This window comes from Brassica napus, chromosome C7 (genome assembly GCF_020379485.1).
Source record: "Brassica napus cultivar Da-Ae chromosome C7, Da-Ae, whole genome shotgun sequence".
NCBI lineage: Eukaryota > Viridiplantae > Streptophyta > Magnoliopsida > Brassicales > Brassicaceae > Brassica > Brassica napus.
This window is the reverse complement of record NC_063450.1, coordinates 45,418,776-45,433,253: the sequence shown is the minus strand read 5'-3', so window position 1 is coordinate 45,433,253 and position 14,478 is coordinate 45,418,776. Positions and strand designations below refer to the sequence as shown.

The following is a 14,478-nucleotide window of genomic DNA, read 5'->3' as shown; positions in this document are numbered from 1 at the left end:
ACTTCCCCACGCGTTCCTCACTCGAGTGACCTCACTCCTCAGTTGCTTTTGCACGCTCAATCGCGCAATCGCGTAACAGAAAACAGAGAGTTCAGACACATAGGACGCAGCAAGATCATGACACGTGTATATCTACAGCTGTATCCCCAAAACTTTCAAAACCGCTTGCGTGGAAGAAGCGGTGCCAATGGGGCCATGACTTTCGCGACCGACTCAACCAGTTACCGGTTACTTCTTAACTTTCTCTGTATAAATACCTTTCTCGACCTTCTTCTTCCTTCGCTTCCCCTTCTCTTCTCAAAGATCTGCTCTGAATCAATGGCGGATCGTGTAAAAGGTCCGTGGAGCGAAGAAGAAGACGAGCAGCTTCGAAGGATGGTGGAGAAATACGGGCCGAGGAACTGGTCGGCGATCAGCAAATCGATTCCAGGCCGATCTGGCAAATCGTGTCGGTTACGGTGGTGCAATCAGTTATCTCCGGAGGTTGAGCACCGTCCGTTCTCACCGGAGGAAGACGAGACGATCCTCTCCGCTCGCGCTAAGTTCGGCAACAGATGGGCCACGATAGCTCGTCTCCTCAACGGACGCACGGACAACGCCGTGAAGAACCACTGGAACTCGACGCTCAAGCGAAAATTCGTAGGCGGAGGAGGGGACTGTGATCTCGTTGCGGTGACGGCGGAGGAGGATCGGCGGAAGAAGAGGAGATCGGTGAGCTCTGAATCTGCTCCTCTGGTGGACACCGGATTGTACATGAGCCCGGAGAGTCCCACCGGAGTCAGTGACTCCAGCACGATTCCGTCTCCGGTTGCTGCTCAGCTTTTTAAGCCAATGCCGGTTTCCGGCGGATTTACGGTGCCGTCGCCGGTGGAAATGTCTTCGTCGGAGGAGGATCCGGCAACGTCGTTGAGCCTGTCACTGTCACTTCCCGGAGCTGACGTCAGTCAGGAGTCGAGGAACAACTCGTTGCTGTTTCCGCGGTTTGAGAGTCAGATGGAGATTAATGTAGAGGAGAGTGAAGAAGGACGTAGAGGTGAATTTATGAGGGTGGTGCAGGAGATGATTAAGGCGGAAGTGAGGAGTTACATGTCGGAGATTCAGATAAATAGTGGTGGATTCGTCGTCGGAGGTTTATACGAAACCGGTAACGGCGGTTTCAGGGATAGTGGATTTATTACGAAGGTCGAGTAGTTTTTGAATCGATTTAGAGATTTGAAGAGCAATTCAGATTTGGGTTGTGGTCAAATGTTTTTTAAAAAATGTATAGTGGAATTAAATTGGATGATAAAAAGTTTAATGGAATAATCTTTATTCAACATTTGATGATCAATCAATTTTTCTTTTTTTTAATAGTTGATAATCAATCAATTTAAATCTGAATTCGTGATATATAGAACCAAAACCTATGATGAGTAGCTCAGAATGAAAATGTGTTAGCGGATTCTTTTGTATATAACCTGTGATTAGTGTGACCTTGTGACGTTAGCCTGCGAGATATACACTGTCCTAATTAATAAAAGGTGTGATAACAAGAAACATCTACATATTATCTTGATTTATTTCATTTGTTAAAGAATGTCATGTTTATATAATACATACTTATATATGTGTGAGGATACAAAAGACTTTCAATATTCTATATAAACCATCCAACAATCTTATTTACATTTTGAAGATCTGTAAATATGATCCCAGTCATTTCAGCTGTGAGAATGTAGAGACCGGTGATCTCTACAGTCAACGTGCTGCTTATGACATTATATACGTGCAACTCTTTTGGTTTGTGTTATGGAGCCATGGAGAGGGATGTATGTTGGTGGAGGCTAGATGGTTATTCGGAGGTTTTGCCTTTTATCCCCTGAAAATTACTTGTTCCGTGTAAGTTTAGTCCTTGAACCTCTTATGAGGTTCCATTTTCTCACTATTTATATAGCTAATATTGTAGCAGCTGATATGGTTACATTCTGTTCAATAAATAGATATCATTGCTCTGTTTCTTCATTTGTTTTACTTGTAACGAACTATCTTGTGTTACTGTGTTATCAGGAACTGTGGTTCGCAAAACACTTGTGCATTGTAGTCACGATCATGCACTTGCGTACCGAAATTTTCCAAGCAATGTTTAATTTCCCAACTCTGTGTTATGTACCAAGTTATTTTTATACAAATTTTCCATGAAGATCACAAATTCACAATGTTATTGTTTATGTTTAATTAATGCAAGTTAATAAAAAAATAGAAATTCCAATAACTTGGAGCAAAAGTTTTGTTTTCCAACTAATTTGCTTGAGAAAATAGAATATTGTCACAGGAAGCACTGTAATCTAGTGGTTAAGGTTTAAAAGTTTTTACATCCAGGTATGGGGTTTGAATCCCGGACTATGCAATTTCTTGCAGATTACAGGAAATCAGGTTTCAAGTTCCGGAGATAGCGATTTATTAAACAATTATGCAGACTACGGAAAAAAAGCTTACAAGGGATCTTCAACATGGTGCAAGTAAATCTGGTAAGATGTGGATCTTCATACGACGGCTCAGGTGATGCAGTTAAACGTAGGTCCTCGTAAGGCAAGTAGTATTGTCAATTGTCGAATCGTTTATGTAAACTTTGTCATATCATAATTGAAGTATCATAATAAATCAGCCTTAAAAAAAATAGAATATTGTTAATTGCTCTCAAAGATTAAATGAAATATAAACAATTATGATATTTTCGAGAATCATATAAAATCATTGAGGATCAGAAAAAGGAAAAAATGAATGAATGGAACCCAAATAAGAAAAAAAAATACTGAATAAATTAATTTTAGAAAATATATTAATTTGGAGAAGAAGTTAAAATATTTATTTTGACCAAGAAAAAAGAGTTCAATGTTTATTCTTAGAGAGAGTTACATAATGAGTTACTTTTTCATGAAACTTAACATATTTAGGCACTTTACACTTGAGGTGTACTATTTGCCTTACTTTTGGATTTTAGTTGCTTTTATCTGACGAAAATATCTTTGGGTAAGAAAGAGAAACCGTGACTAGAGTGGAGATGGTTTAAACATCTAGTTATGATTTAAACTAATTTGATTTGAGGGCTCTTGTTAACGTAAATACAAATCATAAAAAAAGATGGACAAGAGAAGAGAGATTTTATGGCCAGATTTGATGATATGGTCAATATTAAACGTGTTGTGTCAAAATTGTGGTTGAGAGAAGAGAGATCAGGGCCAATAATCATATGGTCAAAGACTTTATGAATAGCAGATCAGTGGATGGTGTGGTCAGGATTTTGGTTGTGAAAAGAGAGGTTATGGTCAAAATCGGTGTGGTCGTAGGTATAGGTTTTTGCACATTTTTAGTTATGGTCAAAGTTGGTGTGGTCACTCCGGTGATTTCTCTGTCTAACAGCACCAGTCCAGCGTGACCACGTCTTGTCTCGTCCTCCACCATCAAGCTTTTTTGTTCCTCCTTCACGTTCTGCCACCGGCAACGAGGAGACCAATGATTCGTCACGCCACCACCACCAATTCGTCACGCCATCACCTTCCGTTATAACATCACAATTTTTCTAAATCTGAAAAATTAATAAATCTAAAAACAGAGGAATAAAAGACAAGAAACAAAAGAACATTAAATTTCATAATTGGTGGTTTATATTTACTATGTCTTTGTTTTTTTCAGTGACAAAGATGAGAAGAAGAGGAATAGAAGAGAGAAAAGATGAGAGAGGAGAAGAGAAAACAAAAAATCTCGGACAGCGATTTAATTAAATGAGATCAACTCATTCTGGTTAGAATTGAGAGGGTAATTTAAGAATTTTGTAACCTACACCAAGACAGAAGGGAAAAGTACGTTCTGAGTGTAATTTTTTCTTATTCTTATAACAGCTTGTGTGGAGATTAAAACGTCTTTTAGATTCGACTAAAGCGATCTAAGAGAACCGGCCAGTCAATTCTCGAAACAGTTTGGTGAATAATCTTATCTTCTCTGTTTCTTACTCTCTCAGGGTTTAGGGGTTTAAGGCTCTCCAATAAATTTTGGATTCACGCTAACAGAGTTCTAATTCATTAAAATCGCTTCTGGGCCTGTTTTATATTTTCTAAGATCACTGATTCACTTTAGCTTCTAATAAATTTACCAGTGAAATTCCTTTTTATTTGTTATATGATTGAATAACTTTAAGCTTTTAGGACTCTCTCTCTTCTCTCATCTCTATCTTTCAGAGAGAGAGTCCGACTTTCGAAAGCCGGTTATGTTCCGGCTTTAGACTCCCGCGTAGTCGGGCTTCAGACTCCCGCATGGTCGGGCTTTGACTCCGGCAAACGGTGGCTACTACAGCATCAATTTGTCCGGCTTCCGTCTCTAGAGTCATCACTTCTCGTGGTGGTTGCTAGCCTCTCACCGGAATCTTCCGGTTACCTTATGTTTCAAGTTTAGTTGTTTCTCAGGATTCTCGCTTCCGATTACCGGCTTTGGTTCAATTGCGAGTTGATCTTTCGTTTTGGTAGCTTTCAACCTCTCCCCTGCTCTAGGGTCGATTCATCTTCGTGCCTATATCAATCCATAAAGATGGATGGTTATGCATGTTTGGGTTGGTTAGCTCTAGATGCGTTTAGATCGTCGTGGCTTCGATTGAATCAAGCGATTTTCTGATTATCAGAAGTGGTTGTCTCGGCGTTATGCTCAACCGACTCAGATTTTAGTTGCGTTTGATGCTCTCATCCCCGATGAGTTTGTCTCCGGTGGTTCCTCATAGCTCCGACTTGAATCTTTGGTCGGCGGTGGATTGGAAACGACGGTTTTTTCTTTGACGCGTGTCTGTTTCCACAAAGTTGGTGTACACGTGGTCGCTGCTGGTCAGGTTGCTTCGTTTCCTCTCCTTGGTGTGGGCTGACCTTGTGGTCTTTCTTTGGACCTTAATATTTAGTTTGTAGCTGGGCCGTTTTGTTGGGCCTCTCGTAAATTTAGATCTTTGTTTAATAAATTTCCAGTTGGCAAAAAAAAAAAAAAAAAAGAATAACTTTAAGCTTTGGAATCAGTAAAGATCAAATTTCACCGCTTCATCAAATTAGATTCCAATGAAAAAAAAAACTAAAAGCTTTTGTCTTACATGGGTCTAATCTCATTGTCTTGTCTGGTTTTGTTTTCGGTTATAGCAGAACAAAGTTTTGAAAGCTTTTGTACATGGGTTTAATCTCACTGTCTGGTTTTGTTTTTCAATCTCACTGTCTGATTCTGTTTTGGTCATAGTAGAACAAAGTTGAAAGCTTTTGTCTACTTGGGTCTAAATCTCATTATCTGAGTTTGTTTTCGATTGTATCAGAACAAAGCTGAGGCTTTTTTTGGGGCTTTATGATGCTTAAATCAAATAAAAAAACAGTCGGAAGGCCAAGAGGGAGAAGAGATTTTATGTCAATCCTCTTCGAGTTCTTTTGGTGATTCAATGTGTGCTCGTGATGATGATGATGGTTTTGAAGCCGAATCTATGTTAAGCAAAGATTACCCATTACCTGAGAGTTGTAGTATTGGTACTGAGCTTTTGGGTTTGAGGAAGAAGAAGGTGACGGATGAGTGGAGGAGGTTTAGACAGCCTTTAATGTGGAGGTGCAAGTGGTTAGAGCTCAAGGTTAAGGAAATAGAGTCTCAAGCAAGAGGGTATGATAAAGAAATCCAAAGCTACTATCAGAGCAAACAGTTTGATTTGGAGAAGTCGAAACCTTGTTATGGTGATGATCAAACTCAGAGAAAGAGTGTTGTTTTCAAGAGAGGAAGAAGGAGACGTGTGGAAGAGACAACAGATGTTTCTGCTTATATCTCCAACCATAACGTTTTCTCTTATGCCGGTATGCCACAGTTTGAATCTTTCTTTAATTGTGACTACAATGTTCATCTGATGTAAACTTTGTGTGTTTCAGAAAAGAGGAAGCCAACAACTCTTAAACCTCAGTGTCCTGTTCCTGGTGAGATCATTGTTCCATTTTCTCAAAATTTAGATGGTTTTTTGATGTTTAAGACTAAATCTTTTAGGTATTATGTAAGATTTTGGTGCAGGCCGCAAGGAAGATGAGAGTGAAGATGATTGTTTTGTTTGTGAGTCACATTGTTCTGATGATCTCCTAGGCGAGATACTGTGTAAGATTGATGAGGCGCAGGATAAAGCAAAGAGATTGAAGGAAGAAGCGTGTCGATGAGCTGATGATGATGTGCAAGTCTCATACATCATCGATGCCTCGAACCATAGCTCGATCTAGGAGTGACGTTACGGCTAATAATCCGAGAGAAGGGACTGTGCAAATTGGAAGGCAACGTGTATCTGCTGATCATAGTGAAGATGTATTGATGATAGATACCTCAAGCTCCTCCTCCTTTTGAAGTTGATGGGCAGTTTTTGTTTAACAACTCTCCAAATCCATATGGAGGATTGAGATTTCCCACAATCGAAGATGTAAGTATTGTTTTTGTTTCCTATTATAATGTTATTTTGTTATGGAGTTGAGAGACAATCTTTGAGAATAATTGGGTTGGTTGTCTCCAGATGCTGATGGATGGAGATGAATATGAAGGAGAACCGGACAAAGACGAGCTTGATCATTGTTTCATGAAGCTAATGAATGAGTTTGGAGAAGAGACCATCATGTCAGAAGAAGAAGAAGAAGATAATGATGTTATACCGCCTCACTAAGAGGGCATAAAACCTCCTCCCCTCAATGAAAAGCTCTTTCTCTATTGTGTACAGAGCCTTTTGTCCTCATGCCTCTTAGTAATATTGGTGGTATATTATGTTCATTCTTCCCTCTCTCTACTTAACTCTTTGCATTTGGTTTCTTTTTGAGAAGTTTGAGACCAGAATAGGTTTCAGGGTTTGTACATAGCATAAGTGACTTATCATCCTATCATTCATAGGCTATTTTTATTGTTCTAAATCATAAGACCCTTTATGATTCATAAAATTCAAAAAAAAATTAGCTTCTCATGTGGAGAATCCTTGCGACTGTGCCCGAGATTCAAACACACATAAACATGCTATCTTGTACGAAAATATTTAGGAAAATCCTTAGCAAAAACATACATATACTTTACAAAAAATGATAGACAAGACATAACCTTGGAGAGGTGGAGACAAAGATTCATCTCTCTCCACTGCTGCTAATGTCCCGATAGCAATACCGTCTTGGTCATAGTTCAACATGCCTAACCCAAGCGAGATGGACAAGACATAACCTTGTCTTCAATGGCCTTATCTATGGCTGCTAGGATATCAGACGACATGCAATACCCAAAATACCAACATGCCTTGTATATCGCATTCGAGTTCATAGAGCCATTCCAGAGAGTTCAATTTTACAATCCAAGTAATTTATAAAACCGTTGTATATTTTGATTAAAAATTCTTCAATTTTGCTTTTCGATTTAGTACTTTCCTTTTTTTAATAGCTAAGTAGCTTGTCTTGGTAATCAATCACCTGGATTGTAAAACAAAGTTACAATTAGGGACAGAAACTATGGAGAGTAGTAGTTATAGGAAATACCTAAGATTTTCTAGAATAGGTCTGAACTTTGATAGGCCATAGAGATTGTGCTGAGATTTGGATCGTCATTTAGGAGTCCTAAAGTGGGATGAAGAACTGTTTTTCTTCTGTATGATTCAGTTTGATCCTTGTTTTAATAATTTCCAAGAAGTTGTTCTGTTTCCTCCAATAAAATAAAATACTTTGTTTGGTTATTTCGGTTTCTAATCACTAAAACTTATGAGTAACTAGTAGGAAATATTGACATATATGAAATGTGTTATGAAACGGTTGCGCAAAATGTAGCATAGCACTCACCATACCATCAAATATGCAACCGAGAGTCCACATGTCCAAAGAATAGTCATAGTCCTGCCTCTGTAAATCCACTAGAAATTTAGTATCTGACATATGAGATAACATTAGATCAAGCTTAGCTATTGATAATTACTCCATATTTATACTATTATTTGACAAGTGAATTTATTTACTTGTCAAATTTTCCATAATTTTATAAATAATCATGTCCTAATAATTTTAATAAATAGTTTTTATAATATTTATATAATTTAATTAAAAAGGTTTTGAAAACTATGATAATTACATGTATATAAATTTTTGATATTATCTTATTTAATATTATTTAAAAGAGAATTTTTGGCATCCCATTAAAAGATGGATATATTTTCTATAATTTTATTTAAGAATTATTTTTTTAATAAATATTTTCCATAATATTTATATATTTTAATAATAAAAAGTTTTGAAACAAATTATAATAACTACAATGTATAGTCCACATAAAAATTTGATATTATATTATTTATTTAAAAAGGAACCTTTTCTTGTATGCCATTAAAATATAAATATATGTTCTTTAGGTAAAAATAGGTTATATATTGTTTTGGGTTATGTTAATATCTGCTCATCAATCGTAACTATGTATCCGAAGAAGACACACTTCTTATAGTTACATAAATATATCTACAAACTCATACAATTTGAAGAAACTTTAAAATGATATTGTTGTTTGTTTTGTGGCCAGGGATTCAGAGTCTAATGAACATAAATTCATGTAAACTGCAATCAAACTAATGTTCATATGATTCATCAAAATGGATGTTTGCTCCTATGGATCTTACTTATAATGGAAATTATGGTTTTGTTATTCTAAATTTATCCTTTATGTTATTTTAAAGTATTAATACACTTTGTTAGTGTCCTTTTTCATTGATGATATGGCGATATTCGTCAAGTTTGTGGTAATCTAGAGTCATACCAATCAAAACTAAACAAACACCACCATTCCACAATCTTGGAAGAAACTTCAAGAAATTTTATATTTTCAAAATGAAGAATAATACATAAACAATAAGAAAAAGAAAACCTACACAACAAGCAATTAAGATTTGGTTAAATAAAGCATAATAAAACTCTCAACGACCAAAAATATTAATTTAATAATTTTTATAAATATAATATTTATATTAAATTATAATTCGTTAGATATATATATATTAGTTCGCAGAAGGTACTCGCCAAGATGTATATAGTTTAGATATAAAAAAAAAGCAATAACAAAACACGGATGTTTGGCAAGTGGAAGTTCAGTCTCGTCATGCCCTTCAAGCAGCTTTTCTTATTGCGAACAGTTTGCTAAGGGGTTCTGTTTCAATCTTACATTGCGTCAGGTTTTCCTGCTTGGCTTAGGAGTTTTTTTGTTTAGAACTAACTCCTTGTGCTTTGTTGCCAATTTGGATTATCTCTGATCCCTCTTTGTACTTGGATGTGTTTTTGGTTATTGATATGAATGAAAGTGTTTAAAAAAAAACACTAATGTTTGGATGATAAAACTCAGCAGAGAGACCCCAAACTATTAGGCGCAATTCATGGTTGATCATAACATTGTGTGGCTTGACATCTCTGTGCATTATATTTATACCTTGTGAATGGCAAAAGTCTAATGCCTACCACATCACATGCCAAGAGAAAGCCGGAGAAGATTATTTGCATATAATATCATTCAGTGGGCTCTCCCGCACTGGATTATTACCTTTGGTGGATATTATATTTGCTTAAAACGCAGCGTTTTGTCTGTCTTAAACCCTAAATAGCTTCAAGGCGTTTCCTTTCCGTCTTTCATCGTCTCTCTGCGCCTCTCTCTCTCTCTCTGAAACTCTCAGGTAATCTTTCTTCTTACTCCAGTTGAGCTTTCGCATCGTTTAGAGGCTTAGCTTCGATGATTTCGTATTGATAATCAAACCCTAGTTGCAAAGATCTTACCTTTTTTAGTTAGCTTGTAGCTCACAGAGACAATCATGGGGAAGAAGAAGTTCATCGACAAGAAAAAGGCGGCGACTTTCGAGCTCTGCCCTCGCGACACGTCAGACCCATTATACAGCGACGTCCCGGGAGGCGATAAGATCTTCCTACGAGTCGATCAGAACCCAGTGAACATCAACGGTTTCGCTGAAGACAACTCACAGTTCGATGACGCCCCTGAAGAAGAAGATTTGGCTTACGGCTACTCCAGCTTCGCGGGTTCGAGTAGCAACAACCCTTTACCCGCTGATGTGAGGAAGGAGATTCTCGAGCTGGGTTATCCTGATGATGGGTATAACTACTTGGACCATTTGAGAGAGATTAAGAACACTGGCGGCGGTTCTAACTTCTACGCTAACCCTAAGTTCGAAGGCGAGTATCTGCCTCGTGACGTCAAGGCTTATGATGCTTCTCGTGTTAAGGTATCTGGTGTGGTGGTGGATGGAGATGGAGATGGAGATGGAGATGGTGGTGAGGATGATAAGTTGATGTATAGCGTGGCGTCCAAGACTGTTAATGTTAAGGTGAAGAAAGCTATTGATCCTGAAGTTGCTGCTTTGCTTGAGGACAGTGATGGGTCTCAGTTTGGTTCTGATGTTGAGGATCTGGAGGAGGATTTTGTTGTGCGAGCTAATCTTGCGGATGAGGGAGAGGGTTGTTCTGGTGTGAGCAATGAGGAGGAAGAGGAGGGGGAGTTTGCTAGACCTCCTGTGGCGGCTGAGAACAACCCGAGTAGAGTTCCTCGTCAGATTGATGAGTTGTTTGATCAGCTTGAGCTTAATGAGTATGGAAGTGAGAGTGACTATGATGGAGAAGAAGAAGAGTTCAAGGCGCAGAGCGTTGGTGATCTTATTTACGAGAAGCCGAAAGATTACGAGCTTGATGAGAAGTATATGAACCCTGCGGATCTGTTGAAGAACAGTGACTCTGCGAAAGATAAAGAGGAGCTTGAGTACATCATCCGCAGGTCTGTACAGTACGGTGAGAATCTGGTAAACAGCAACGAAGATGAGCTTGTGGAGGTGGTTGAAGAAAGCAGCGACGAGAGCGAGAAGTGGGATTGCCAAACCATAGTCACAACGTACTCGAATCTCGATAACCACCCTGGTTTAATCTGTGATCCAGAGAGAGCGAGGAAGAAGCTGAGCGAAGCACTAGCTAAAGCAAAGAGTTTGAATGGTGGTGGGAGTAGGATCATTACCCTCCAAGGGAAAGAGAAGCTTCCGGTTGAGTTTTTACCCGGTAGGAGAGCTGAGCAAACCAGTGTCAAACCGAAAGCTGAACCGGTGAAGAGGAAGACTCATGGGCAAGAGACGAAAGAGGAGAAGAAAGAGAGGAAGGCTGCTGTGAAAACAGAGAAGAGGGAAGCGAGGAAGATGAAGAAAGAGACAAAGGAGCTTTATCGGTTTGAAACGCAGCGTGCTCAGAAGGCTGTTGCTGTTTCTGGTCCATCTTCTATTCCTCTTTAAGGTAATAATACTAAACGTATCTCCGAGACTGTTAAACAACCAGTTTTTTTTTTTTTTAATATCATTTCATGTAATATTTTGTGTTTTGCTCTAAAGATTTTGTATCTCTTTTCGTATGCGGAAAGGTTTTGTTGTGTTTCTCAATCAACAATTTATTTTCTGGCTTATTTATACACCCTTTCTTTTACTAGTATTTAGTGGCCATGAATCACTCGGTGTTCATGTTCAACAACAGATATGTGAATGTTATATATAAGCTGTATGGACAATCAAATCTTGGAACTATTGATGATCAAGCAATAATGTGAGTTTAGAAAGAAACTTTTGCCAATCAATCAACGTTATCAATATTCTGCATTTTCCCGGAGGTGCAGAAGCATTCGAGGTAGCCATCAGACTCTGCCACCGATTGGTCTGAATATTTGTCTGTTTTGAGTGTAAAAGAAAACTTAATGAACTTGATATATGATATATCGTCGTATTAGAATTTATTCACCTAAGAAATGCAACATCATTAAGACATCACCGCCTAATCATTAGAAATTATTCACCTAATCTTTGTATCACCGTTAGGAAGAGACATCCGACATAAAGTCTAGTATTTTTAATCACAGTCACATTGACGACACTCTTCCTATAAACATCCATGATCTTATTTACTGGTTTCTACCACATGCAGTGGCGGAGCCACCTCGTAATGAGGAGTATAAATTATTGACCCATATGATTTTTCACAAATTTTGATTTTATGCTTATGCAATTTACATTTTATAGATAATTTAGTATTATGAAAAAAATGACCCTTATGATTCAAGATTTTTTGCACCTGTTCAATATGCTTTTAAGCCTGGTCATTTGATTATCTTCATAGACCCCTGTGAAAGGCAATTTTGCCTCCGCCACTCATGTGTCATTTCCCTTGATGTGTGGACTTATTGAACCTGAAAATTATTTTGTTTTCTTACAAATTTTTGTCATCCGGCCCAGTTCTAACACTAATTGTTAGATATTTTTTAGCTCATGTTCGATTTTTCTGTAACCGATTAGTATTATATTATACACTTTTGTTCCTTCTAATAAAAACTGGACATTATTTATATAATATATTATTATTTTTCTAAACTTTTGATGTAGGATTCACAACAACATTGGATAACCAAAAGCATATGGCTACAGTATGATATATATTATGTAATATTACAATATCTACCATTAATTAATCACATTCTTTAATCAATTTTTTCTACTTTTTCTTATTTCATTTGATGATCAGTATTCTTTTGACATTATGATTCAACAAATAATATCATAAAATGTACATACATATGTTACATTATATTGATCTTGTATTAGAACATTACAAAATAGTTATATTAAGTAATTTGCTATTTCACTTACAATTTATGATTTAATTTTTGTTTTTGGAATTCTCATTCATTAACATAGGTTCTCTTTAATACATGCTTTATAATTTATAAAATTTTGTAATTTTGATTAATTTTAAAGACTATAATGCAAATAAAAATAATTTTGAAGTTAGATTTAAGATTGTAACATTAAAAAGGAACACCTTCAAATCTCAAATTTGAAGTTTACCTTTTTTTGTCAATAAGGTTCTCTTGGAGATGAATCGTATATATAGTTTTAACTTGTATATAAATATGCCAATATGGTGTACAAGATTAGTCAAAGGTCAAAAGCTATAGTGGGACCCACCGGTGAAGAGTGGATAATATGCACCAGCGATGAGGGAACCAGTCACGTGTCGGATCAGTGATTAAAGTCCATGTCGCGATCTCTCTCCAGATCTTCACTGATCCGAGCTCCTCCAAAGTCTCGTTTAGATTTACCTAACTACCCTTCTCGCAAAGATTAGTAGATTAGATCTGCAAACGATAATTTTAGTGACGTTATATATATAATAATAAAGTAATAGTACTATAAAACTTGAATCAATCAGAAATTAAAGAACTCGACGTAGAAAATGACTTGGATAATCTTCTTGGATAATCTTGTTTCATACATTACATTAGTATTATTATTAAATTGTTTAGGGCTTTAATAAATGATATCAAAAGTGTATATAAATGTAATGCCAATAAAAGCTTTGAAGGGGCAAGATGGCTCTTTGTCTTCTCCTAATACCCGAAGAATGATCACACAAAGCGCTAATTTTGGCTCTTCCTCAACGAAATAAGTAGATCAAGTCTTATGGTCATCCTGACTAAAAACAATAACAATTGTTGAGATATATTTATTATGCATACAAACAATCAAAACGCATCCTTGAAATATCAGAAGCTAACTTGAGAAAAAAGAAATATAATAAAAAATATATACATATATATCAATCGTGGAATCAACCAGAATGCTATATGTTTGTTTTAAAAGTCCATAATCCATATATATACAAAATGTAGGGGGATATGATATATCACTTTTGCAGTGATGTATAAAATCTTTTGAATAGCATCTTATGTATAAAATCTTTTTGACTGATTAAAAATGTATAACATACTTTATATATGCTATATTAATGTAATAATCTAATTTATAAAATCTTAAACTATACTAGTTATAAATCTTCACTTAGAAGAAGAATTTCATTAGATTTATTCTAAATAAACGTATGCATATATACATCAAGAAACTCACCAGTAGCTACACATCTAATTATAGTTTACGTATGGCATCATGTGATTTCAAAACATTTTAACATAAAGTTTCATCTATTTTATTCGGAATTTTGTGTTGATGTTCCACATCGTTTTGTTTGATATTGGTTTTTTCACTTTCATGTTTTCACCTTTACTTTCTTCTTACTAGTTTTTTGTCGGCTACATTATGCCTCATGTTAAACGACTAAAGAAACTCATGTTTAGGTTTAATAACTAACTAGGTGAAGAAACGAATCTAAAAAATAATAAAATTATATAAAAGTACATGAAATATATTTTGTTACATGAAATCTAATGCGTTTTTGGTTGGTGACAACCGTAGCAATTATTTTTGGTTAAAGTAAGTAATAGTTGAAGTACAAACTTATAAGACCATGTTTATCGGGTGAAACTCAAAATGCGTTTCTAATTTTTTTTTTCTTTTTTGTCTTATCTGATTTTTTTTTTTAAAAAAAAATAAAAAACGAGTCAATCGCGGGCCGCCACGTGTCGGTGGAGTCCGCGAAAAAT

General features: G+C 36.4%; 3 protein-coding genes across 5 annotated transcripts; all 3 read left to right on the top strand.

Moving 5' to 3' along the window:
* Positions 1-271: 271 nt before the first annotated feature.
* On the top strand, positions 272-1,318 carry LOC106411298 (transcription factor MYB77-like). The gene has a single exon (XM_013852040.3). The coding sequence runs from the start codon at positions 319-321 to the stop codon at positions 1,189-1,191; it is 873 nt and encodes a 290-aa protein (XP_013707494.2). The 5' UTR covers positions 272-318; the 3' UTR covers positions 1,192-1,318.
* A 3,531-nt stretch (positions 1,319-4,849) lies between these two features.
* Positions 4,850-6,910, top strand: LOC106408298. The gene is made up of 4 exons (XM_048763541.1): positions 4,850-5,834; positions 5,907-5,951; positions 6,031-6,436; positions 6,527-6,910. Exons 1-3 carry the CDS (start codon positions 5,435-5,437, stop codon positions 6,180-6,182), a joined length of 597 nt encoding a protein of 198 aa, XP_048619498.1. The 5' UTR covers positions 4,850-5,434; the 3' UTR covers positions 6,183-6,436; positions 6,527-6,910.
* A 2,629-nt stretch (positions 6,911-9,539) lies between these two features.
* On the top strand, positions 9,540-11,457 carry LOC106410775 (protein LTV1 homolog). Of its 3 annotated transcripts, none has more exons than XM_022706269.2 (2): positions 9,540-9,682; positions 9,796-11,457. In XM_022706269.2, exon 2 carries the CDS (start codon positions 9,818-9,820, stop codon positions 11,288-11,290), a length of 1,473 nt encoding a protein of 490 aa, XP_022561990.2. In that variant the 5' UTR covers positions 9,540-9,682; positions 9,796-9,817; the 3' UTR covers positions 11,291-11,457. The 3 variants fall into 3 exon arrangements, with proteins under 3 accessions (XP_022561990.2, XP_022561992.2, XP_022561991.2); XM_022706271.2 differs by having other exon boundaries at positions 9,551-9,682; positions 9,803-11,457; XM_022706270.2 differs by having other exon boundaries at positions 9,557-9,682; positions 9,792-11,457.
* The last annotated feature ends 3,021 nt before the right edge of the window (positions 11,458-14,478 follow it).